Source organism: Podarcis raffonei, chromosome 18, assembly GCF_027172205.1.
Source record: "Podarcis raffonei isolate rPodRaf1 chromosome 18, rPodRaf1.pri, whole genome shotgun sequence".
NCBI lineage: Eukaryota > Metazoa > Chordata > Lepidosauria > Squamata > Lacertidae > Podarcis > Podarcis raffonei.
In genome coordinates, this window is record NC_070619.1 from 9,897,459 (window position 1) to 9,923,515 (window position 26,057).

Here is a 26,057-nt window from a genome sequence, read left to right on the forward strand (position 1 = left end):
GTAAGAATTATTGTGCCATTAGAGACTTGAGCCACATTTTCATAAGGTTAAAAGGGCAAATAGAAACAGCAGCTGGACTAGGCAAAGCAGCTTTCTGAAACTGCTTTGAATCTTTAGAAAACTTAGAATTTAGCTTAGCTTTTACTAAGTTCCCTTTCTTCTAAAAAACTATATATGTTATGAAATATATTGGCTTAAATGTAATTATGCAAAGGATTTAGAAAGTAGGAAATGTTAGATTCTTATTTCATAGAATCATAGAGTTGGAAGAGACCACAAGGGCCATCGAGTCCAACCCCCTGCCAAGCAGGAAACACCATCAGAGCACTCCTGACATATGGTTGTCAAGCCTCTGCTTAAAGACCTCCAAAGAAGGAGATCTTTCATAGATGGTGTGTGAGGAGGTGAACCCAAGATCTCTGTTTAAGATAAAATTAGAACCATTAGCCATCTGTTTTGCAGGGAATAGGGCAAGAGGGGCCAAAGGTTATCTGGTAATTAAGGTGCCTGGTCGAGGTAAATGTAAGATATATGACTACTTATTTGCCATTTATAAATATAGCTCTCTGTCTCCCATAAAAGGTAATAGGAAATGGGTGTATCTTTTATGATTGGTTCTAGCAAACAGCCAATAGGAATTTCAACCAGGCTGATTGGACAGAGGCAGCCAAAGGAGGAGCAAGGGGGCTGGGCTGAGGAAATATAAGTGCTGGCCATAATGGCAGGAGGGCAGGCCAGAGCTTGGGAACCATATACCACTGTGCCTCTTATTTATTTGTCCGACAAATAAATTATTATTTTAATTTCTCTATTGCTGCGTTGACTATTTCATTCCAGCTAAGCGTTAACCACAAGCAGGGTGCTACAGTGCTTCAGGTTAAGAACAGTTTCAGGTTAAGAACGAATTACGTACTTAACCCGAGGTACCAATGTAGTCCAAGCGAGAGATAACCAGAGCATGTATCACTGCTGAGACAGTCTGTGGGCAGGGAGGGTCTCATGCTGCGTACCCCATGGAGCTGGGGCTTCAAGCCACCATGACAGCGTTAAAAAAAGGCAAAAGCTTTTCCCTCAGTTTCCCTCAGAGGGCGAAAAAGGCGGGAAAGTATAATGATGACGGGGCGTAGCGGAGCGGCTGTGGCCAATCAGAAGCGGCGGCGCAGCCGAACGGCGCTCCGATTGGCTGGTGTTTCTCCACCCAATTTCAAAGCGCGCACGGACGACCGTTGGTCCAAAATAGCCTCCTCGCGCGAGGAAGGGGAAAGCGCAAGCGCAAAAGCCACAGACTTCGAGGGGCGGAGCTGGAAACGGGAACGCCCCCTCCTGCGCGCGCCGGCGAGTGACGTCACATTCTCCATCCTGATTGGCCAGAGGGCTGAAAGAAACCGTTCCGCGTTTGCACGCGACTCTTCGGGAGGCGGGCACGCAAACAAGCCGCCGCCATGGCGACCCCTAAACTCCTCCCCCCACCGCCTACCGCGTTCTGATTGGTGACTCGCGCCTCTCGCGGGAGTCGAGGCGGTTTGGTGAGGTAAGGTGGGAGTCGGTGGGAAGTGGGAGGGGGCGGGTGAATCCCTCGCGCGGATTGGCTGGGCGGAGGGAGGGGAGGCGGGGCGAGGCAACGAAGTCTCCAATCAGCGGCGACGAATGGAGTAAGTGGGAGGGGCGAGGGGCGTGGCCTGTCAACCTCGCGTCAACGACCAAAAGGGAAGAGGGAAGACGAAAACCCCCCAAATCTAGACGGTCCCGAGGCGTGGCAGGTTCGAATCCCGCCTCCCCACTTCCCCGCCTCGTTGTGAGGGGACTGAGGTAATTAATAACAGTAGTTTAAAAAGAATTCGCCAGGAGGGAGCCATGGTGAGGAAAACCTATGACTGTATTCTCATTATCATTCCAGGAAATGAGAGTTCCCTATCCCATAATACGCCCCTCGACCCTCACGCAGCCCGCCACTCTCACCCCCATAATGGGATGGCTGAGATACCTGTGTCAAGAAAACGGGGTGAGGGGGGGCTCAAAGAAAATGGGGTGAGGGGGACTCAAATCCCCTCCCTGATTATTATTATTATTATTAATTAGATTTAGTGTTGTTGTTGTTTAGTCATTTTGTCGTGTCCGCTTTCTTTATGGTCCAGCTCTCACTTCCATCACTATTGGGAAAACCATAGCTTGAACTACAGTGGTACCTCGGGTTACATATGCTTCAGGTTACAGACTCCGCTAACCCAGAAATAGTACCTTGAGTTAAGAACTTTGCTTCAGGATGAGAACAGAAATCGTGCTCCGGTGGCGCAGCGGGAGGCCCCATTAGCTAAAGTGGTGCTCCAGGTTAAGAACAGTTTCAGGCTAAGAACGGACCTCCAGAACAAATTAAGTTCTTAACCCAAGATAAAGGTAAAGGGACCCCTGACCATTAGGTCCAGTCGTGACCGACTCTGGGGTTGCGGCGCTCATCTCGCTTTACAGGCCGAGGGAGTCGGCGTCCAGCTTCCGGGTCGTGTGGCCAGCAGGACTAAGCCGCTTCTGGCGAACCAGAGCAGCGCATGGAAACGCCGTTTACCTTCCCGCCAGAGCGGTACCTATTTATCTACTTGCACTTTGACGTGCTTTTGAACTGCTAGGTGGGCAGGAGCAGGGACCAAGCAACGGGAGCTCACCCCGTCATTGCAGGGATTCGAACCGCCGACCTTCTGATCGGCAAGTCCTAGGCTCTGTGGTTTAGCCCACTGTTTACGGACCTTTGTCGGCAAGGATTGTCCTAATACATATACTTTTGTTGTTTGTTGTTCAGTTGTTTAGTCGTGTCCGACTCTTCGTGACCCCCTGGACCAGAGCATGCCAGGCACTCCTGTCTTCCACTGCCTCCCGCAGTTTGGTCAAACTCATGCTGGTCGCTTCAAGAACACTGTCCCACCATCTCGTCCTCTGTCGTCCCCTTCTCCTTGTGCCCTCCATCTTTCCCAGCATCAGGGTCTTTTCCAGGGAGTCTTCTCTTCTCAGGAGGTGGCCAAAGTCTTGGAGCCTCAGCTTCAGGATCTGTCCTTCCAGTGAGCACTCAGGGCTGATTTCCCTCCGAATGGAGAAGTTTGATCTTCTTACAGTCCATGGGACTCTCAAGAGTCTCCTCCAGCGTCATAATTCAGAAGCATCAATTTTTCGGCGATCAGCCTTCTTGATGGTTCAGCTCTCACTTCCATACATCACTTCTGGAAAAACCATAGATTGAACTATACGGACCTGTGTCGGCAAGGATTGTCCTAATACATATACTTTTGTTGTTGTTTAGTCGTTTAGTGGTGTCCGCCTCTTCGTGACCCCCTGGACCAGAGCACGCCAGACCCTCCTGTCTTCCACTGCCTCCCGCAGTTTGGTCAAACTCATATTCGTAGCTTCGAGAACACTGTCCCACCATCTCGTCCTCTGTCGTCCCCTTCTCCTTGTGCCCTCCATCTTTCCCAACTTCAGGGTCTTTTCCAGGCAGTCTTCTCTTCTCCCGAGGTGGCCAAAGTAATTTCGTGGCTGCTGTCACCATCTGCGATCATCATGGAGCCCAAGAAAGTAAAATCTCTCACTGCCGCCATTTTTTCCACTTCTATTTGCCAGAACGTGATGGGACCAGTGGCCATGATCTTTGTTTTTTTGATGTTGAGCTTCAGACCATATTAAACTCCATGGACAATAACAACACAAAAAAATTTAAGGGACGCGGGAGGTGCTGTGGTCTAAAGGACAGATCCTGAAGCTGAGGCTCCAAGACTTTGGCCACCTCATGAGAAGAGAAGACTCCCTGGAAAAGACCCTGATGTTGGGAAAGATGGAGGGCACAAGGAGAAGGGGACGACAGAGGACGAGATGGTGGGACAGTGTTCTCGAAGCTATGAACGTGAGTCTGACCAAACTGCGGGAGGCAGTGGAAGACAGGAGTGCCTGGCATGCTCTGGTCCAGGGGGTCACAAAGAGGCGGACATGACTAAACGACTAAACAACAACAACAACATACCACCCTTAATTGGTTCATAGGATAAAAAACCAGTCAAAGGAGCTTTCTTGCGCTGGTGGGAGATATCTAGGTTCATTTATTACTGATATTATTATGAGGTTTGATGAGAGTCTTGATGTGAGTACAGGACATTGGGCTGGCCTGATCCAGCTACATTCTTCTTAGCTTTTCCATTGGACAAGGCTGCTTTTCACAGAATCGGAGAGTCGGAAGGCACTCCAAGCGTCGCCTAGCCCCTGCAATGCAGGAATCGCCATTTTACGAGCGAAGGCGCAGTAATGGGATATTTTGTCTTTTCAGATCCTTGAACCCTGGCGGTCACCAGCCCTCACCTCAAATCCTCGCTTGCCCGCTATCCTCCATGAACGGCAACCATGAAGAAGGCAAAGTACATCCTTTGCACGTGGAAGAAACGGTGGTGGCCTGCAAAGGTGATACTCATTTGAACATCTCGGGACCTTTTTATCTCCTCTCTGTTTGCTTTGCTCCCCATCTCTACCAGTGGCTGCTATGGGAAGGCGATCAGTATATCAGTATCCCTGAAGGAGCGTCTCCACCCCCATCGTTCAGCCCAGACGCTGAGGTCCAGCACCGAGGGCCTTCTGGCGGTTCCCTCACTGCAAGAAGCCAAGTTACAGGGAACCAGGCACAGGGCCTTTTCGGTAGTGGCACCCGCCCTGTGGAACTCCCTCCCACCAGATGTCAAAGAGAACAACAACTACCAGACTTTTAGAAGACATCTGAAGGCAGCCCTGTTTAGGGAAGCTTTTAATGTTTGATGTATTATAGTATTTTAATATTTTTTGGGGAAGCCGCCCAGAGTGGCTGGGGAAGCCCAGCCAGATGGGCGGGGTATAAATAATAAATTATTATTATTATTACTATTACTATGCCATACCAGGATGTTGGAGGAAGTTTAGGATACTCATGGTATTTCCCCCCGAGGTATAGCAGGGGGTCTCTGGCAGCACTGATGGGTTGTCCCAACAGCAGGCCTCCCTTCCCACTTGGATCGGGACCCGAGCAGCTTTCTGCGGCCCCCCAGCCAATTTATTTATTTAAAGGTATTTCTTTCTTTATTTAAAGGTGAACCTGCTTTTGCCAACTGGGGCTCCTTAAGGAGAAAGGGCAGGTTATAATTCAATAAATAAAAAAAAATCGGATATGTCTCTTCTTCTTATCTATTATCTATTATTTATTGAATTTATATACCGCCCTACACCCAGAGGTCTCAGGGCGGTTCACAGAAAAGGAAAGGAGTAAGAGAAAAATATCAAGACTGAAATCCTAAGCACGTTTATTTGGAAGTAAGTTCCACGCAAATAAATGTGGAATATCAGCATTAAATGCACTGTATCCTACAGGTCACTGCAGTGGAGTTGAAATTAGCTTGGGCGCGAATGGTAACGGCGATGACAGTAGCGCAAAGAAAAAGAACACAACTTATGTTTTCGCTTGCATGTTAGGCCGGGATCACTTTTTTTAAAAATCCACAATTTTCAAACAGACGCGTAGGCACCATTCTGTGACCCCCATCGCTATTCCAGAATTAAATGTCCACTTTACTATTTCAAGTGATAAGATTACTTAAAGTGAAGGAAATTATTTACCATTATTATTATTATTATTATTATTATTATTATTAGTGCGACCTACATCTTTTTCTTGTCTTTACACCGTTCCGTTTTGTTGAGACCCGCCCTGTGGGACCTTAACGTTAAGAAATCTCACAAGCGTACGTTGCGTTCCTGCATCCTTCAGGTTTTGTCCGCCGGCCGGACTTCCAGAAGGCGACAAGATCCGAAGAGCACGCCGAGAACCCTTCTGGTTGAAATTCTCTGCCTGAATAAACAGTTAAGTTGCACGTCTAGCATCTCAAGCTCCCTTGTTGAAGTTGACGCTGCTGGACGGGACCACGGTATGGTGGGGGTAGGGACGTGGGTTGCGCTGTGGTCTAAACCACTGAGCCTCTTGGGCTTGCCGATCGGAAGGTCGGCGATTCGAATCCCTGCGCTGGGGGTGAGCTCCTGTTGCTCTGCCCCAGCTCCTGCCAACCTAGCAGTTTGAAAGCACACCAGCGGAAGTAGATAAATAGGTATCGCTGTGGCAGGAAGGTAAACGGCATTTCCATGCGCTCTGGTTTCTGTCACGGTGTCCCATTGGTTTAGTCCTGCTGTCCACATGACGTGAAAAGCTGTCTGCAGACAAACACTGGCTCCCTCGGCCTGAAAGCGAGATGAGCGCCACAATCCCACAGTCGCCTTTGACTGGACTTAACCGTCCAGGGGTACTTTACCTTTACTTTATGGTGGGGGTGTTTAACTGCTTTCTCTCACTTCTTAAAAGGATTGTTGTACGCCACGCAGACGTCAAACCTTTGCAGGAGGAGGACATCAACAGCATCGCCTCTCGGTTAGGTGGCCAACCCGACGCCTCAGAAGGTAATTCCCGGGGCACAACCTGAGCACAAGAGCCTTCTCTCCTCCCTTGTCTTACAGCGACTGGGATCCAGAAGTATTTTATAACGATGATGATGATTTATTAGATTTATATACAGTGGCACCTTGGTTCTCAAACATGCTACGGTCTGGAAGTTCCAAAAAACAAAGCGTGGCTTCCGATTTGCGCAGGTGCCCTGGGAACAATAGCCGACAGCCGCATCGGGTGTTCGGCTTCCAAAAAAAGTTCACAAACCAAAGCATTTACTTCCGAGTTTTTGGCGTTCAGGTTCCAATTTGATCGTCAGCTAAGCCGTTTGAAAACCAAGGTTCCACTGTACCACCCTTCATAAAAAGATCTCGGGGCAGTTAACGCAAGTGAGCAACACAAATAAATAGTTAAAGCAGAAAAAACAATAACCCTTCCTTCCCAAAAACACATTTAAAAGCCTGTATAATAGTAATCAGGGACGCGGGTGGCACTGTGGGTTAAACCACTGAGCCTAGGACTTGCCAATCAGAAGGTCGGAGGTTCGAATCCCCGTGACGGGGTGAGCTCCCGTTGCTCGGTCCCTGCTCCTGCCCACCTAGCAGTTCGAAAGCACCTCAAAGTGCAAGTAGATAAATAGGTACTACTCCGGCGGGAAGGTAAACGGCGTTTCCGTGCACTGCTCTGGTTCGCCAGAAGCGGCTTCGTCCTGCTGGCCACATGACCCGGAAGCTGTACGCCGGCTCCCTCGGCCAGTAAAGCGAGATGAGCGCCACAACCCCAGAGTCGGCCGCGACTGGACTTAATGGTCAGGGGTCCCTTTACCTTTTTCCTTTATAATAGTAATCAGCCCAAGGCCTGGTTGAAGAGAAACTTTTTCGCCTGCTGTCTAAAAATATACAAGGGCGTGGGCTTCAGAAGCCTGTATACAGTGGTACCTCGGTTGTCGAATGTAATCTGTTCTGGAAGACCGCTCAACTTCCGAAACGTCTGACAACTGAGGCCCAAAGGGGGGGGTCGGCAAAGTCAGTGGAGAAAACTGAAAAAAAACCGCAGCAGCAGCCGTTCGACTTCCGAGGCACGTTTGAAAACGGAAGCATTTACTTCCGGGTTTTCGGCGTTTAGAGAGTGAAACGTCCCATTGTGCCAGAAGCGGTTTAGTCCTGCTGGCCACATGACCCGGAAAGCTGTCTGCGGACAAATGCCGGCTCCCTCGGCCTGAAAGCGAGATGAGCGCCGCAACCCCAGAGTCGCCTTTGACTGGACTTAACCGTCCAGGGGTCCTTTACCTTTACCTTTTACCAAAGGTGGGGGCTATTGGCCCTTTGGGCATAGCCAAGCTGGAGGTCCAGTCCTCGTAGCTATCCAGCAAAGAGGGGAGCAAAATACAGTGGTACCTCCAGTTAAGTACTTAATTCGTTCCGGAGGTCCGTTCTTAACCTGAAACTGTTCTTAACCTGAAGCACCACTTTAGCTAATGGGGCCTCCCACTGCTGCCATGCCGCCGGAGCACGATTTCTGTTCTCATCCTGAAGCAAAGTTCTTAACCCGAGGTTACTATTAGTTAGTGGAGTCTGTAACCTGAAGGGTATGTAACCTGAAGTGCATGTAACCCGAGGTACCACTGTAGCTGCAACTCTCTCCCCTAGTGTTTCCATCTGGTTACAATGGTCTCGTTTGTATGCCGCCCTTTCCCTCTGCAAGCAGCTCAGAGAGGAATGACAAGGCTGGCCGGGGTGGGGGTAGTGGAGGGCAAACTCAGCTCCTGAGTCATTTCGACACATCTTTCGACTGGATTATTGTAACTTGCTCTACGTGGGGCTGCCCTTGCGACTGACCCAGAACCTCCAGCGGGTGCAGAATGCCGCGGCGAGACTCCTTACAGGGTCCTCGCCACGGGATCACATTCACCCAGTGCTATACCAGCTGCACTGGCTCCCGGTGGAGTACAGGATCAGGTTTCAGGTGCTGGTTTTAACCTTCAAAGCCCTATACGGCTGAGGACCCTCATACCTACGGAACCGCCTCTCCTGGTATGTCCCACGGAGGACCTTACAGTCTTCAAACAAAAATATCTTGGAGGTCCCAGGCCGCAGAGAGGTTAGGCTGGCCTCAAGCAGAGCCAGGGCTTTTTCGGCTGTGGCTCCGATCTGGTGGAACGCTCTGTCACAAGAGACTAGGGCCCTGCGGGACTTGACATCTTTCCGCAGGGCCTGCAAGACGGAGCTGTTCCACCAGGCCTTTAGCCAAGGCACAGCCTGACCCCCTCCTTTGGCAATCCTCACAGAACTCCAGCCCAATGGTTGCCATGAATCTGATTTGAACTGATTTTATAATGAAATGATTTTAGAATGTCGTATCATTTTACTGTTGTTAGCCGCTCTGAGCCCGGCTTCGGCTGGGGAGAGCGGGATAGAAATAAAATTTTATTATTTATTATTATTATCTCAACAGGTCAGAGCAAGAAAAACCGCAAAGCCATAGATGAGCTGATCTACCGGCATGCTCTCCGGAAGGCCCTGGATATCCTGAGCGAAAACTCCGTCTCACCCAAGGGGCGGAAAGGCAAAGCGTCACCCCGGAATAACACCTCCGCCGGAGCATCGCTGGAGTGTTCAGCTAAATGTCGCCAGCTCCATTCTCCAAGGGACCCGCACGAGGGAGAAAGCAGGGAGAGTACCGTCGCGTGTTGCCTCGGCTCCAAGGCATCTCCCATCTCTAAACCACAACACTTTGGGGAGGCAGCTGGCCAGAACTGCTCCTTTTCTGAAGCAGCAATGACCGTAACTCCCCAGAAACAGCAGGAACCGTCGCCCACATCTGACGCAGGCCGGAGGCAGCTGCGGTCCTTTAAGGAGAGGGGCGAGGGGCGCTGCCCATCTCGGGGCAGGTCTGGCAAGGGCAGCGGCTTTCCCTCACCAAACAGAACGAGCACCCCGGCGGCCGCCTCTCGAAAGCCCCGGGCCAGGTTCGCGGGGCCCGGGGTGCGGAAGAAACTGCTGGGCTCCCCCGCCAGGTGCGTTTCAGCTGAACCAGCCAGGGGAGAGGAAGGAGGGAGATACAGCAGAGGCCCCAACGGCAGCAGGCGCCCGAAGGGAACGCGGCGGAAACGGAGTCAAGGAAGGAGTCGTCCGGGGGACTTGAACTCCTCTGCAGAGTCCCTTTCGGGAGGCAAGGCGGGGCAGAGGCAGGATGCGTCCTTCAGCGTGAAACAGTTCCAGCTTCTGGATTCTGAAGACGAAGAAGGTAGCTTGCATGCTTTGGCAGGGCGGAGGAAGGTATTTGTGTCTTTGTAGTAATGTTCCGGCCACGCACCCCTCCCTCACCTGTCCTTACCGTCCAGCTGGATCAGGTTTAGAGAAACGGCGACCGGCAGCATATACAGTGGTGCCTCGCAAGACGAAATTAATTCGTTCCGCAAGTTTTTTCTTCTTGCGAGTTTTTCGTCTTGCGAAGCACCGTTTCCCATAGGAATGCATTGAAAATCAATCAATGCGTTCCTATGGAGACCGCCTTCAGACCAGGTCCGGGGACAGTCTGTCCCCGGACCTCTTCTGAAGGCTGGCGGGGGGAGAAGGACTTTTCTCCCCACCCCCAGCCTTCAGAACAGCCTTCTGAAGGCTGGCGGTGGGAAGAAAAGCCCTTCTCCCGCCGCCAGCCTTCAGAAGAGTTCCCCAGGGCTGCATAGACTGAGGATAGCAGCCTGCGGCCCGGCGCGAGGGGCGCTCTGCTTCAGAGCGCCCCTCGCGCGGGGCAGACATTCGCAGCTTGGGGAGCCCTGCAGGACTTCCCCGCAGGGCTCTCCAAGCTGCGGATAGCAGCCTGCTGCCCCGCACGAGGGGCGCTCTTAAGCAGAGCGCCTCTCGCGCTGGGCAGACATTTGCAGCTTGGGGAGCCCTGCAGGACTTCCCCGCAGGGCTCTCCAAGCTGCGGATAGGGGTAGCTGTTCTGAATGTTGGCGGTGGGGAGGAAAAACCCTCCTCCCACCGCAAGCCCCGGGAACAGAGGAGAAGCGCTGCGCGCCTTCTCCTCTGTTCCCGGACCTCTCACCGCAAGCCTTCAGGACAGGTCCGGGAACAGAGGAGAAGGCGCGCTGCGCTTCCCCGCTGTCCCCGGAGATTTCCCTATGGGCTTTCGTCTTGCGAAGCAAGCCCATAGGGAAATTCGTCTTACGAAGCCGCTAAAAATCAGAAAACCCTTTCATCTTGCGAGTTTTTCGTTTAGCGAGGCATTCGTCTTGCGGGGCACCACTGTACTTTTTTACAGGACAAAACGCATCAAAAAAGGTACCGCATTTTTTGCTCTATAAAACTCACTTTTTCCCTCCTAAAAAGTAAGGGGAAATGTGTGTGCGTCTTACGGAGCGAATGCAGGCTGTGCAGCTATCCCAGAAGCCAGAACAGCAAGAGGGATTGCTGTTTTCACTGCACAGCGATCCCTCTTGCTGTTCTGGCTTCTGAGATTCAGAATATTTTTTTTCTTGTTTTCCTCCTCCAAGAACTAGGTGCGTCTTGTGGTCTGGTGCGTCTCATAGAGCGAAAAATACGGTAGTTGCTGCCACCACTCGCCTGTACCAGGGCACCAGAAGACATAACCCAAGGGAGAAGGTTATACTTCCTAGTTACCGGCTGCCCCACCCTGCAAATTGTTTCCACAAAATGCAGGCAGAAATTCAACAGATGTAACGGAACTCGGACCCAATCGCAATTCTTGATTATGTTTAAATTCACCAATGGTCAGCTAGTTGGCTAATAATTATAACTTGTGACAGCTGAGCTCGTTAGTTCCCAGGACTTTGGATCAAAGAGTTCCTCCCTTCCTCCGACATTTACCAGCTACACATTCCCAGAGTGATTAGGGTGGATAACAACACTATTTGGGTGTGAATGAGTTAGGTACCGGGTGTTAGATGACCACTAACCAACCTGGAAAAGTTCCTTCCTGAGATAAGCAACTTCACACATTTGGAGACTGTTAGTCTGCAGTGTTAAAGCAACAAGAACCCATTCCCCATAAATCTTATGGCTTTTGAACTTCCCATAATACTTTGCTGCTTACTTGACCAAAGTTTGGTCTATTGAAATTTCCTAACTTCGCTACAGTGCTGGAATGGCGTTGATCCTAGAATCAAAGAATTGTAGAGTTGGGAAGGGACCACGGTCATCCTCTAGTCCAACCCTCTGTAATGCAGTAATCTTTCGCCCAGGGTGGGACTCGAACCCACAACCCTGTTGATTTAATGATAATAATAATTTTTATTTATACCCTGCCCTCCCCAGCCAAGGCCGGGCTCAGGGCGGCTAACAAGCAATAATAAAAACAAGTTGAGGGAATACAACTTAAAAACAAGACCGAATACAACAATTAAAATATTGAAATATTAAAATGCAGCCTCATCACAGGAGGAGAAAGGAAAAGGAAAGAGGGGGAGGGAATCAAATTGGCTCCAAGCCAAAGGCCAGGCAGAACAACTCTGTCTTACAGGCCCTGCAGAAAGAAAGCAGATCCTGCAGGGCCCTGGTCTCATGAGGCAGAGCGTTCCACCAGGCCGGAGCCACTGTTGAAAAGGCCCTGGGCTCTGGTTGAAGCTAATCTGACTTCCTTAGGGCCCGGGACCACTAGGTTGTTGCTATTTATGGACCTTGAGGCTCTCCGTGGGGCATACCGGGAGAGGCGGTCCCATAGAGTCTCATGCTCCACCAACTCAGCTATCTCATGCCAGGAGGGCAGGGCTGCTCCTACCCCACAATTCTTCCTGACTCTGCCCCTCCTGTGTGCACCTTGCAACGCACAAGTGGTTGTCTCCCCCTCCCCACTAAAGCAGCAGGTCGGTTTGTTTTTTTAAGAAAAAGGAGAGGGGAAAGATCTCAGTGTTGTTCAGGGTGGCAGGAGAAGATATTGTTGTTGTTTAGTCGTTTAGTCGTGTCCGACTCTTCATGACCCCCTGGACCAGAGCACGCCAGGCACTCCTGTCTTCCATTGCCTCCCGCACTTTGGTCAAACTCATGTTAGCAGCATCGAGAACACTGTCCCACCATCTCGTCCTCTGTCGTCCCCTTCTCCTTGTGCCCTCCATCTTTCCCAACATCGGGGTCTTTTCCAGGGAGTCTTCTCTTCTCATGAGGTGGCCAAAGTCTTGCAGCCTCAGCTTCAGGATCTGTCCTTCCAGTGAGCACTCAGGGCTGATTTCCTTCAGAATGGATAGGTTTGATCTTCTTGCAGTCCATGGGACTCTCAAGAGTCTCCTCCAGCACCAGAATTCAAAAGCATCCATTCTTCGGCGATCAGCCTTCTTTATGGTCCAGCTCTCACTTCCAAACATCACGGCTGGGAAAACCATGGGTTGAACTATATGGACCTTTGTTGACAAGGTGATGAAGATCTCAGTACTCTGTAGTAAAAGCTGAAATTGATTAACGCCTTTTCCTTTGACAGGATTCGCACCTGCCTCTTCCCTGCGCCTTAGCCCCATCAGGAGGTACAGTCACAGCCCAGCTTCCAGGGATGATGAGGACGAGGAACTCCCCAGCATCCTCTTGCACCCAGGTGAGGCCCGTTCTCCGTCTTTCGGCACGGCCCAGCCGCACCGGCGTTTTTCCGAGCCCGATCTTAACCGTTTAAAGCAGGCGTGGGGAGCGTTTGGCCTTTGGCTGCCAACCCTGTGAGGTAGGTCAGGCTGTAAGATGGCGATTGGCCAGGGAGCTTAATGCAGCCGAGTGGAGATTTGAACCGTGGTCTTTCTCAGGTCCTAGTCCAGCAATCAATGAATGAATCTTTATTTGTGTTGGCCATAGCAATAAAACAACAATACGATATACAAAGAATAGAAATAAAAAGTCAATTATATAAAATACATTTGGGGGTTTTGAATCAATAGTCAAATGATGGATCTGATTCTGATTGCCCCTCAAGTCTTTATAAAGAGGGCAAGGCAAAAGGGCATGCGCCACCAATTCGGGACTTCCATCTCCACAGGGACATAAGTGTTTTCCGTGTGGAATCTGTTGGAGGTCCTAGTCCAGCAATCTGTAGCCACTACCACACACATCCTGAGAACCAGTCGGAACCCTCTGTAAAATCACCCCTGGCAGGATCACAGAATCTCTCTTTTTAACAAAACTTTTATTTATGCAATTTTAACCGCTTCTATACATACATTGTATAGGACGCGGGTGGCGCTGTGGGTTAAACCACAGAGCCTAGGACTTGCCGATCAGAAGGTCGGTGGTTCGAATCCCCGCAATGACGGGGTGAGCTCCCGTTGCTCGGTCCCTGCTCCTGCCAGCCTAGCAAATCGAAAGCACGCTAGTGCAAGTAGATAAGTAGGTACCGCTCCGGCGGGAAGGTAAACGGTGCTTCCGTGCGCTGCTCTGCTTCGCCAGAAGCGGCTTAGTCCTGCTGGCCACATGACCCGGAAGCTGTACGCCAGCTCCCTCGGCCAGTAAAGCGAGATGAGCACCGCAACCCCAGAGTCGGCCACGACTGGACCTCATGGTCAGGGGTCCCTTTACCCTTTATCTTTATACATACATTGTACAGTATCCATCACTTATCTCTTTTGCTAAGACCTCCCCATCCACCTCTCTGTGGCATTGAGGGGAAATCTTGATCTGATATTTCAACCCATTGTCATTTCAAGTCTTCCTTTTTTGATAAAAGAGGCACACATGTAAAGGGGTGGGTGTGTTTCTTATCAGGGCACCCCAATCTGATTTAGGGCCCGTTTCAAATCCAACCTTGGTTTGGTCCAGATCGCAAAAACTAAAGTGGAGTGGCTTGTCCCGTGGTGACGCAGCCCGCTAACGGTCAGCCTTCTCCCTCTGATAGTTGTCTCCGCCTCGGCCCAGTATACCTGAAGGAGCGTCTCCACCCCGGAAACTGGGGTCCAGCTCCGAGGGCCTTCTGGCAGTTCCCTCACTGTGAGAAGTGAAGCTACCGGGAACCAGGCAGAGGGCCTTCTTGGTGGTGGCGCCCTCCCTTCAGATGTCAAGGAAATAAGCAACTACCTGACTTTTAGAAGACATCTGAAGGCAGACCTGTTTAGGGAAGTTTTTAATATTTGATGTTTTATTTTTAATATCCTGTTGTGAGCTGCCCAGAGTGACTGGGGAAACCCAGCCAGATGAGTGGAGTATAAATAATAAATTACTATTACTATTGCACCTTTCTCTCCACTGAGCACAAGGTGGTACACCTTGTTTAATCCTCACAACAGACCTGTGAGGTAGGCCAGCCTGAGAGGCATAGCTGTCAAGCGTCCCTTATTTGGAGGGACAGCCCCTTATCCCAGCGCCATGTCCCGCTGCTGTCCCTTATTGATGATGTCCCTTAAATTCCCCGGGTTTCAGAGGAAGCAGCTCCTCTCCCTCCCTCCCTCCCTGCCGGCCAGGGAGGAGGGAGGCTCCAACGGTGTTGCTTGGCTGCGTTGCTCACCCAATAAGGAGTCTAAGAACGACTGGGGGGTGGAGCTTGCATGCCTTGTGCCGATCAAATCGGCTGCGTTGCCTGGGGACTCGCCTTTGCTCAGCGCTTCCCAGCGGAGAGGTGACGGTGGTTTCCCTTGCTGCATCCCCTTTGCCGGGTTGCTGCGCTGTGGGAACCTCTGCTTGAGGCTTCGTTTGGCTGCTGGCTGGGCTTTCTGCCTTTGGCTCGGAGGGGCTCAGAAGTCGAACATACCTGTGCTCCGAAAATCCCTTATTTTGGCTGCTGATCCCTTATTTTCGAGGCTGCTGGTCCCTTATTTTCAAATCTGTAAGTTGACAGCTATGCTGAGAGGCTGTGGCTGACTCCCACGGTCACACCCAGCAAGCTCCATGGCCCAGTGGAGTTCCGAACCCTTCTCCCAGGTCCTAGTCCGATACTCTAACCACTACACCACACTGCCTTAACCCGGAAGGGAGGGGAAATTCCCCGTTCCGGCCTCCAACCTCTGCTTCCGTTCTGCCTTTAGAGCCCTGTACCATCAAAGCTGGGATGCTGGTTTGGTGCAGAATGCCAAGACAACCTTTTTGGCCGGCAGTGGTAAGAATAAAAACGTTCTGTCTTGTTGCATCTTTGTGGAAGGGGGCTGTTCTCCCGGCCTTCCTGCAAGGGGTTGGGGTAGGCATGAAACAGGGGTTTTCTCTTCCCGGCAGGTGAAAAGAGTGCAGCAGAAAGCCAGGAAGGCCAACGTCATCCTCATCCAGGACACTTTGAGCATGAAATCCAAAGGGTAAGTACAGCTTAAATGCAGTCCCGGTCTGGCTTCCGATCACCCATTGGCTGAGCTGCTCTGATGCCCGGCATGTTCACAGAGCTTTCTCTAAACTGCTCCTACAGGCAATGGCAGAAAAAACTTATTTCTGCTCTGCTTTCTCAGCAAGGAGTGTTGGGTGCGTGTTGGGTGTAGGTCTGAATTCGAAACGCTTCTCACCCATTGCTGAATAAATAATAATCATAATGAAATTTTATTTATATCCCGCCCTCCCCAACCAAAGCCGGGCTCAGAGCGGCTAACAACAGTAAAATGATACAACATTCTAAAATCATTTCATTATAAAATCAGTTCCAGTCAGATTAATGGCAACCATTGGGCTAGAGTTCTGTGAGGATTGCCAAAGGAGGGGGTCAGACTGTGCCCTGGCCAAAGGCCTGGTGGAACAGCTCTGTCTTGCAGGCCCTGCAGAAAGATGTCAAGTCCCACGGGGCCCTAGTCTCTTGTGACAGAGCGTTCCACCAGATCAGAGCCACAGCCGAAAAACCCTGGCTCTAGCTGAGGCCAGCCTAACCTCCCTGTGGCCTGGGACCTCCAAGATGTTTTTGTTTGAAGACCGTAAGGTCCTCCGTGGGACATACTAGGAGAGGCAGTCCCGTAGGTACGAGGGTCCTAGGCCGTATAGGGCTTTAAAGGTTAAAACCAGCACCTGAAACCTGATCCTGTACTCCACCGGGAGCCAATAATTTTTGGACTTGTTTAGTCGTGTCCGACTCTTCGTGACCCCATGGACCAGAGCACGCCAGGCTTCGAAAACACTGTCCAACTATCCTGTCCTCTGTCGTCCCCTTCTCCTTGTTCCCCTCCAAGGACTGGTGGGGGTGATTTTTAGAGAACCAAAGAGGGAGAGCCCCCAAAAAGGTTGGGGAACCACTGACTAAAACGCTTTGCTTCTCTCCGGTATCTAGCCATCTGTGTTCTTGCGGCCGTCAGTAAGATTTTTCCACTTGCTAACCCGTCGTATCCCTTTTCCCTCCACCTTCCCCCTGCAGCTTCTGCACCTCGTTCAGAAACCTGAAACACTACGAATGCAAGGAGAAGGGAAAACTGATAGTAAGTTTTAAACGGCAAAGGTGTGAGCTTCTTGGGGGGGGACAACTGATCCTTGGTTTCCGCTCTGCATTTCTGTCTTCCACAAAAAGCACAGCTTGTGTTCCCCAGGGGAGATAATATTCTGTTTCTTTTTCCGTTTTGCTATGATTTTGCCCCCAGGCCAGAGCCAAAGAGAGTCACCCCCACGATATCGACTGGTGCATCACGTTGATAACAGACTACCTAGTTCGAGTAGGTAAGCTTAGCCAGCGGAGTGGGGATGGGGGGTGAGGAGTGTCCTCTCTTTCCAGCAGCAAAAGAACTTGTGATGGCCTGGGAATCCGATTCAGAGGCTGAACCGGAGGAATCCCAGCCTGCACAGGAGTCCCCGCCTCCAGGGCCGGCTGAGCTGGGGCAGGGGCTTGATTCTGAAGCCCCTGCACCTGTGCTGGATCCTCAGGAGCAGGCACCAGGTGAATCCACTCTGGCTCCGGAGGCGATTGAGGACGCATTGCCTACAGTGCGCCTCTCCCAGCCCTGTCAGGGGAAGGCGAGTCTCCCCTGGGTCCAGTAACCCTTCAGCCTCTCCTGAACTGCAGAGGCTCAGGGCAGAGAGGCGGAGGGAACTGGTTTCTCCCAGGAGGAGTGTTCGCCTTAAGGCCAGGAGAGGCGGGTCACCTGGGGGCCGGGACCGCCCCTGGCCTCAGAGAAGAGAAAGGCCAGTCAGCCCGGTCCCAGGTTGCGGGAGCAATGTTGTTGAAGAGCTGTTTCTGCCAGCACCCAGTCCGGTTCCCCCAGAGTTCCTGTCCTTGCCCGGCTCCGCGCTTTGGACCCCGCTTCGCCCGTGGAGGACAGTCTACCGACCCTCGACCCAGGTCCTGGACCTCGCCCCACGGTAACCTCCCCCCGGGACCAGCACAGAACTCTGTATTCTGTTTCTTCCTGTGCTGGTCCCGTGGGTTACCCAAGAGGCGAGGTCCAAGTCCGGACCATGGTCAAAGGTGCAACGTGGAGGCAGTTCGTAGTAGCTGAAGCTGGGTGCAGGGCAGGGAGTCGGGTGAAGTCAGGAACAGGCTTGCAAGCAGGGAGCCAGGGCGGGTCAGGAGCTCAGGCAGAAGAGCAGGACAAGGTTCAGGCAGGAACTAGTAACCAACAATGTTGCTCCCGCAACTTGGGACTGGGGCTGGCTGGCTTTTACCTGCCCTGAGGCATAGGGTGGCCCCGATCCTCTGGTGACTCGCCTCTCCTGGCCTGGAGGCGAGCACTCCTCCTGCGGGAACTTAGTTCCCTCCGCCTCTCTGCCCTGAGCCTCTGCAGCCCAGGAGAGGCTGGAGGGTTAGCAGAACCAGAGGCAACCCCAGCTTCCTCTGACGGGGCTGAGAGTGGAGGACCTGCAGGCAATGGGTCCTCCATCCCCTCAGGAGCCAGAGCAGACTCACCTGAGGATCCAGCACAGGTGAGGACCCTTCAGGCTCAAGCCCCAGCCCCGGCTCAGCTGGTTCTGGAGGCGGGGAATCCTGTGCAGGCTGGGATCCCTCAGGTTCAGCATCCAAGTCCGAACCCCAGGCCATCCCACTTTCTCTCCACAGTTCCATGTTTTTCTTTTTATTTCTTTTTATTTGTTTCATAAAGCCCCCTATACCTCTGGATTGTGTAAAATCAGCCGCAGAGGCGCCACACAAAAGGAAAGGGAAGCTGGGAGGGGGGAGGAAGAAAGCAAGCTCTTGCACACTGCTTCTTGTAACGGCCAGGTTGGGGGAGTTCAAGGGATACTCTCTCAGCAGAGCCAATGAAGCCACATAACAGACCCATCTCCCATCTCTCTTCCCTCCCCCCCCCCCACTGAATAGCCTCGTGGCTGTCAGTAAGTAAATAAGAGTTTATTGTACAGTGGTACCTCGGTTTTTAAGCGTCGGTGTGATGGCCTGGGAATCCAATTCAGAGGCTGAACCGGAGGAATCCCAGCCTGCACAGGAGTCCCCGCCTCCAGGGCCGGCTGAACTGGGGCAGGGCCTTGATTCTGAAGCGCCTGCACCTGTGCCGGATCCTCAGGAGCAGGCACCAGGTGAATCCGCTCTGGCTCCAGAGGTGGTTGAGGACTCAGTGCCTACAGGTGAGTCTCCCCCTGGGCCCAGTAACCCTTCAGCCTCTCCTGAACTGCAGAGGCTCAGGGCAGAGAGGCGAAGGGAACTGGTTTCTCCCAGGAGGAGTGCTCACCTTAAGGCCAGGAGAGGCGGGGCTCCTGGGGGCCGGGACCGCCCCTGGCCTCAGAGAAGATAAAGGCCAGTCAGCCCGGTCCCAGGTTGCGGGAGCAACGTCGTTGATGAGCTGTTTCGGCCAGCATCCAGTCCTGTTTCCCCCAGAGTTCCTGTCCTTGCCCGGCTTCCCGCTGTGGACCCCGCTTCGCCCGAGGAGGACTGTCTGCCGACCCTCAACTCAGGTCCTGGACCTCGCCCCACAGTAACCTCCCCCCGGGACCAGCACATTCTCGGAAGCCAAATGTTTTGGTTTTCTAACGCCAAAAACCCCGAAGTAATTGCTTGCGTTTTCCAACGCACCTCGGAAGCCAAACAACTTCCGCTGCGCGTTTTTCAATTTTTCCAGTTGAACTTGCAGCCAGCACTTTGCGCCTCGGTTTTCGAACGTTTCGGAAGTCGAACGGTCTTCCCGAATGGATTACGTTTGAGAACCGAGGTACCACTGTACTAGCCCAAAGGCATGACAAAACCGTACAAACGCCATCAGAATAAAATATACACTGTATGAATAAGCCATCAGAACCATATGTTACAAGGGAGACTTTAAAGGGAAACCTGGTGGCCTTTGGTAACTCTAGAGTGTGGCAAAGAGACAGTGCAGAAGCTCATTTAATGTATGACCCCCTCAAGCCTTGCTTTTAAATCCATGATCGGCTTCCACGGTGGGAACAAAGTTCTGCGACGGCGTGACGTAACTTGAAATCTCCAAAAATGGGATTTAGTCGAGAAACCTTCCTCTTCTCTCCCCGTTCCCAGGCTGCGAATCTTTCACGGGGTCCTTCCTGGAGTATTATGCCCACGAGATGAGTGAGTAGTTCATTGCCTATTAAAACGCGCTGCTTTGATTAAGTTTCCTAAAGAAGGAACAAAATCAAAGAAGGTTCCCATCAATGGCACCTTTGCATGTACACACACACAGCCAAGACATCACTATCTCCCAATTTTTGTTTTTTTTAAAGTTGCTTTGGGGGATTGAGGGTCTGTGGCTTCTTGGGACGTGGTATACAGTAGGCGTTTTCCTTCTGCGGCAGTGAGACAAGTCCTAGCCATTGTCAGTTTCCTCTCCTGCAAAATGGGTATTGTGCACGTGTTTCTTCTCCATAGCGTGTCCTTTCCTGTCCAGATTCGATGTTTCACCGGAGGGATGGGGAGGAAGGAACATAATATTTGGCCCTCCTTCGTGTGCCTCCTCCTTGAGAGGTCCGGAGGGTGGCAACACGAGAACGGGGCCTTCTCTGCAGTGGCTCCCTGTCTTTGGCATGCTCTCCCCAGGGAAGTTTGCCTGGCACCTTCACTATACACCTTTAGGCACCAGGCTAAGACCTTCCTTTTTAACCTGGCCTTTGGCTGACCTGATCAACAGCCCATACCCTTTAGAGGGGTGGCGTTATTGTATTTTTATTTTATATATTGTGATTTATTTATTTTTTGAACCACCCTGAGACCTCCCGGTATAAGGCAGTTTATAAATTCAATAAATGAATGATTTTTTTGTCCATGATACCTGAGAGAAAGGCAGGCTCTTTTCTGCGCCTTCCCGCAGAAACCGTGGCATTGCCTTATGGAATTAAACATATTAATTCCATAAGGTGAAGATTTAAGGATGTTAATGTTTAAGTTAAATTTCATAAGAATTGGGATTTGGAAAACCGTTAAAAGGACATGCAATGAAATTCAACCGAGGGGAAGCGAGGAAGTCACTTAACAAAGTTAATAAGTGTAATTTTCAATAAGGCTATGATTTATGTTTGTTTGTCTTGTGTGTTTGTTTGTCTGTTTATAATATTGTGAAAACCAATAAAAAAAAATGGGGGGGGGGAAGAAACCGTGACATTGCCGTCTGCTTTCCTCCCCCCGAGGCTACTCCGTCCGAACAGGCGTCCTCCACGAACCGCCGCAGGATAACTTTCCGGAGGCGGAGGAAGCAGACTCCGGCGAGTCGCCGTCCGAGCCGTCGCCTGCTAAGCCCCCCAGGAAAGTTCTCCCGGATCGGGCCCGGGCCGCCCGGGACAAGGCCAACGAGCGCATCGTCGAGTTCATAGTGAAGTCCAAGGGGGCGGACGACCACCTCCGCTCCATCCTAAGGAGGAAGAAGCCGTCGCGCTGGCTCCGCGACTTTGTCGTCGCCCGGCCGTACCTGACCTGCATGGAGGTTTACCTGGAGGACGACCACCAACAGGAACTTGTTCTCAACTACCTGCGACGGGTTTACCAAGAGGCAGACCCCAAGGTGCTACCAGAAGTGAGCAGGGACAGTATCAAGTTCATCTTGGACGTCTTGTTCCCCGAGGTAAATCGCGGCCTTTTTTTAAGGAGTTGGGACACAGGGAGCTGCCTGAACCGGTGCAGCTCTCCAGGATTTCACAGATTCCCTGGAAATGCTGCCACGGATCGGACATAAGATCCTTTGTTGTTGTTGTTGTTGTTGAGTTGTGTCTGCCCCTTCGTGACCCCCTGGACCAGAGCACACCAGGCACTCCTGTCTTCCGCTGCCTCCCGCAGTTTGGTCAGACTCATGCTGGTAACCTCGAAAACACTGTCCCACCATCTCGTCCTCCATCGTCCCCTTCTCCTTGTGCCCTCCATCTTTCCCAACATCAGGGTCTTTTCCAGGGAGTCTTCTCTTCTCCTGAGGTGGCCAAAGTCTTGGAGCCTCAGCTTCAGGATCTGTCCTTCTAGTGAGCACTCAGGGCTGATTTCCTTCAGAATGGAGAGGTTTGATCTTCTTGCAGTCCATGGGACTCTCAAGAGTCTCCTCCAGCACCAGAATTCAAAAGCATCAATGTGGGATCCTTAGCGTCACGCCACTAAGCTGCGACTCTCCCCCTAAAGACGAACTAAGATTCTAGCCCTGACGATTTTGAATAAGGTGCCGATTTTACGCACGGCCAGTTAGACCCTCAGTCAATATCGCCTACACTGCTTGGCAGCGGCTCTCCAGGGTCTCAGCCCTACCTGGAGATCAAACTTTCGCATGCAAAGGAGGTGCTCTAACCACTGAGCCACGGCCCTTCCTTTGCATTCCAGAACCCTGCCTCCTTGAATGTGTCAAGTTAAAGGTAAAGGGACCCCTGACCATTAGGTCCAGTCGTGGCCGACTCTGGGCTTGCGGCGCTCATCTCGCTTTACTGGCCAAGGGAGCCGGCGTCCAGCTTCTGGGTCATGTGGCCAGCAGGACTAAGCCGCTTCTGGCGAACCAGAGCAGCGCACGGAAACACCGTTTACCTTCCTGCTGAAGTGGTACCTATTTATCTACTTGCACTTTGATGTGCTTTCGAACTGCTAGGTTGGCAGGAGCAGGGACCGGGCAACGGGAGCTCACCCCGTCATTGCGGGGATTGGAACCGCCGACCTTCTGATCGGCAAGCCCTAGGCTCTGTGGTTTAACCCACAGCGCCACCCGTGTCCCTGTGTCAAACATACTTGCAAATTTTCTTTCTCTTCGCCCCCAGGCCATCATCTACGCCATTTCAGCCGTGGACCATATCGACTACAAGAAAGCGGAAGAGATATACTTGAGAGGGCCTCTGGTGAGCCAAAGGTAACTCCTTCCATCGCTTCTTATCCATAACAGCTTTTGGGAAACTTGCAAAAAAGGGAGAGAATGCCCTAGTTGTGGTTGGCTTAAAAAAAAAGGTAAAGGTAAAGGACCCCTGGACGGTTAAGTCCAGTCAAAGGCGACTATGGGGTTGCGGCACTCATCTCGCTTTCGGGCCGAGGGAGCCGGCCTTTGTCCACAGACAGCTTTCCGGGTCATGTGGCCGGCAGGACTAAACCGCTTCTGGCGCAACGGGACACCGTGGCGGAAACCAGAGCGCATGGAAACGCCGTTTACCTTCCCACCGCAGCGGTACCTATTTATCTACTTGCACTGGCGTGCTTTTGAACTGCTAGGTTGGCAGGAGCAGGGACCGAGCAATGGGAGCTCACCCCATTCCGGGGATTTGAACCGCCGACCTTCCGATCGGCAAGCCCAAGAGGCTCCGTGGTTTAGAGCACAGCGCCACCCTGCGTCCCCGGTTGGCTTAATCATACACTCCATGAGTTTTCCACAAGTGCATCTGTGGTCAGAGCAATTCAGGTAAAGAAACAGCAGCACTTCTGGCACTTTCCTCCCTGTGAGAAGTGAGGTTGCAGGGAACCAGGCAGAGGGCCTTCTCGGTGGTGGTGCCCACCCTGCGGAACGCCCTCCCACCAGATGTCAAGGAAATAAACAACTATCTGACTTTTAGAAGACATCAGAAGGCAGCCCTGTTTAGGGAAGTTTTTGACGTCTTATTGTGTTTTTAATATTCTGTTGGGAGCCGCCCAGAGTGGCTGGAGATGCCCTGCCAGATGGGCAGGGTATAAATAATAAATTATTTAAAAATTTAATGTCCAGTAGCACCTTAGAGACCAACTAAGTTTGTTCCGAGTATAAGCTTTCGTCTGCATGGACACTTCTTCAAACGTCTTCATGCATGCACATGAAAGCTTATACCCAGAACAAACTTTGTTGGTCTCTAAGGTGCTACTGGACAATTTCTTATTTTTTTTTATTTATTTCGACTGCGTCAGACCAGCATGGCTACCCACCTGAATCTAATAAATTATTATATCATTCCAAACGTCCACGTCTTTAGCAAAATTTAGTCCGCTGTTGCTGTGGTATTTAAGACGAGCCTCCATTAACTTCTCCACACATTACTGTGTTATTTTTTTGCATCCACGAGCTTAGATTTTGTTGTGTGTCCCCCTCCCTTTCCTGTCTCTTTATCCTTCAGGGAAAGAGAAATATTCGAGGAAGAAATCTTAGAAAAGAAGAGGAAGAGAAATCTGCAGAGCAAGAGGCCTCCTCCGGAAGCCAGCCTGTGAAGCCTTTTTCCCTCGTCCCCGTCCGGGAGGACACACAACAAGTTCTACATCAGACTTGTGACATGAAATAGGAAGTGCGTATTCTATATAGGACACAAGAGCCTTTATTTTTAAATATATATATATATGTGTATCAAATATACTGTAAGAAGTACATGTGATACCAGAACCACGACAATCCCGTCAGAGCAAACTGGACTTTTGTGGCAGTGAAACCCTCTCTTTTCTCTCTGCCTTGAGAGCAGCCCAGAAATAAATAATATATCGGTGTTTGTGACGCCCTGGGTGATGGGTTGCGCAGGAACCGGTGGCGGTTTGAGAGAGGACTTACTTCCCTGGTGTCAACAAACCAAATGTCTTGAACTACAGCCCCAGGCTGATGGGAGCTGTAGCCCAAACCATTTTGAACGGATGTCTGGAAGCAAAAAATATATTAAAAATGTGTGTGTTCGTTGTCCATAGGAAACGCTTTTACCCCTCTCCCCTTTTAAATGGCCTCCAGAGGTTTTCTGGATCCCGAAGAGGAAAAACTTTGCTGTACATTCCGCTGTCGTCGTCTAAAATCCCATTCGTCCTGCTTTTGGCAAAGGTTTCTAAAAGCTGGAGGGGCATCAAATTTGGGGCTTTTGCTTCCCCAGGAATCACCTCAGCTAGGTTCACAGTCTTCCATCTCCATTCCCGTTATGAATTTTAAAACCCAGCCGGTGCAGGTATTATTAATTTGATGAGAGCTAAAACAGCCTTAAACCTTCTTCCACCCGTACCGAACCGTTCCATCCTTTCTCCATCTTTTAAGCTTTCTGTGCAAAATTCTCTTTTTTTTAATCAAACAATAAAACTTCTCAAAACCACGACAGACTGGTTTCTTGTGTCCTTTGGAAGAATTGCAACGCTGGACTGAGCAAACATCGAGCTGTTTTCTCAATAGTTTCTTTTTTATTATTTTTAATGGAGGGGTTCTTTCTCTATTTTTTGCAAAAACGGCAGCGAGGGACACAGATAGTGTTGCATCCCGGAAGTTTGCAGCTCGGAAGTAATCATAAATCGCTTCTCTGGGCTTCTGAGAGAGCGGGCAGCGAAAGCCAGCAAGGGGCGTAGCGATAACACAAAAAAGCGGGCCCCAATTTACCGTATTTTTTGCTCTATAAGTCTCCCTTTTCCCCTCCTAAAAAGTAAGGGGAAATGTGTGTGCGTCTTAGGGAGTGAATGCAGGCTGTGCAGCTATCCCAGAAGCCAGAACAGCAAGAGGGATTGCTGCTTTCACTGCGCAGCAATCCCTCTTGCCGTTCTGGCTTCTGAGATTCAGAATTATTTTTTTCTTGTTTTCCTCCTCCAAAAACTAGGTGCGTCTTGTGGTCTGGTGCGTCTTATAGAGCAAAAAATACAGTAATTTCTGGCATCTAACCTTTGTCTTTCCCATCTTTCAGCTCTGGGTCAGGCCAGGGGTCTGTCTAGACCCGTTTCCCAAACTTGGGCCTCTAAATATTTCTAGATAGCAGGAGATGATGGGAATTGTAGTCCAAAAACAGCTGGTTGTTATCCAGGGTTGTTATGAAGGTCAAACGGGAAAGGGGTGAACCATGTCCTTGACGGAAAAAGCGGGGGTACTAATGTGATAACGAAATAATTAACGTGCTGCCCTAAATAAATTAACTGTAAGCTTCTTGGGGCGAAGACCTGCCTGTTTGTGGGTGCTGCGTTGAGATTGCAATTGTCAATTTATAGAGTGGTTTATTTCAAGCATATTTATTATAGACAGTTTTTCAAGAGGGGGGCAATATAGCCTTATTGAAAATTACAGTTAATATGTTTAATTCCATAAGGTGAAGATCTAAGGATGTTTAAGTTAAATTTCATAAAAATTGGGATTTGGAAAACCGTTGAAAGGACATGCAATGAAATTCAACCAAGGGGAAGTGAGGAAGTCACTTAACAAAGTTAATAACTGGAACAAGATCAAACTTTTTGACGTGGGCAAAACATCCGAAAGCCCATAAAATAGAAACAGTTTAAGAATTGCATAAATCAAAGCAGACCAACCAGCTATCATCGCTGCCAACTTTAGCTCTATAAATCAGGCTAATGGGCAATTCATAATCAATAGTAAATAATAAATGGCTTGCTCTAGCCTATGGGAATAATAATAATAATAATAATAATAATAATAATAATAATAATAATAATATAGGCCAGTTAGGCTCCTCTGATTCATGGGGAATAATGATAAATGGCA

General features: G+C 50.7%; 1 protein-coding gene across 2 annotated transcripts; it reads left to right on the top strand.

Annotated features, from left to right (window-relative positions):
- The first annotated feature begins 1,508 nt into the window (after nucleotides 1–1,508).
- On the top strand, nucleotides 1,509–24,236 carry PWWP3A (PWWP domain containing 3A, DNA repair factor). 2 transcript variants are annotated; one of them, XM_053372467.1, is made up of 14 exons: nucleotides 1,509–1,531; nucleotides 4,301–4,431; nucleotides 5,762–5,853; nucleotides 6,347–6,441; nucleotides 8,882–9,673; nucleotides 12,863–12,973; nucleotides 15,378–15,448; nucleotides 15,562–15,638; nucleotides 16,673–16,733; nucleotides 16,893–16,968; nucleotides 19,727–19,777; nucleotides 20,830–21,260; nucleotides 22,423–22,511; nucleotides 23,734–24,236. In XM_053372467.1, exons 2-14 carry the CDS (start codon nucleotides 4,375–4,377, stop codon nucleotides 23,822–23,824), a joined length of 2,094 nt encoding a protein of 697 aa, XP_053228442.1. In that variant the 5' UTR covers nucleotides 1,509–1,531; nucleotides 4,301–4,374; the 3' UTR covers nucleotides 23,825–24,236. The 2 variants fall into 2 exon arrangements, with proteins under 2 accessions (XP_053228442.1, XP_053228441.1); XM_053372466.1 differs by lacking the exon at nucleotides 1,509–1,531 and adding an exon at nucleotides 1,740–1,809.
- The last annotated feature ends 1,821 nt before the right edge of the window (nucleotides 24,237–26,057 follow it).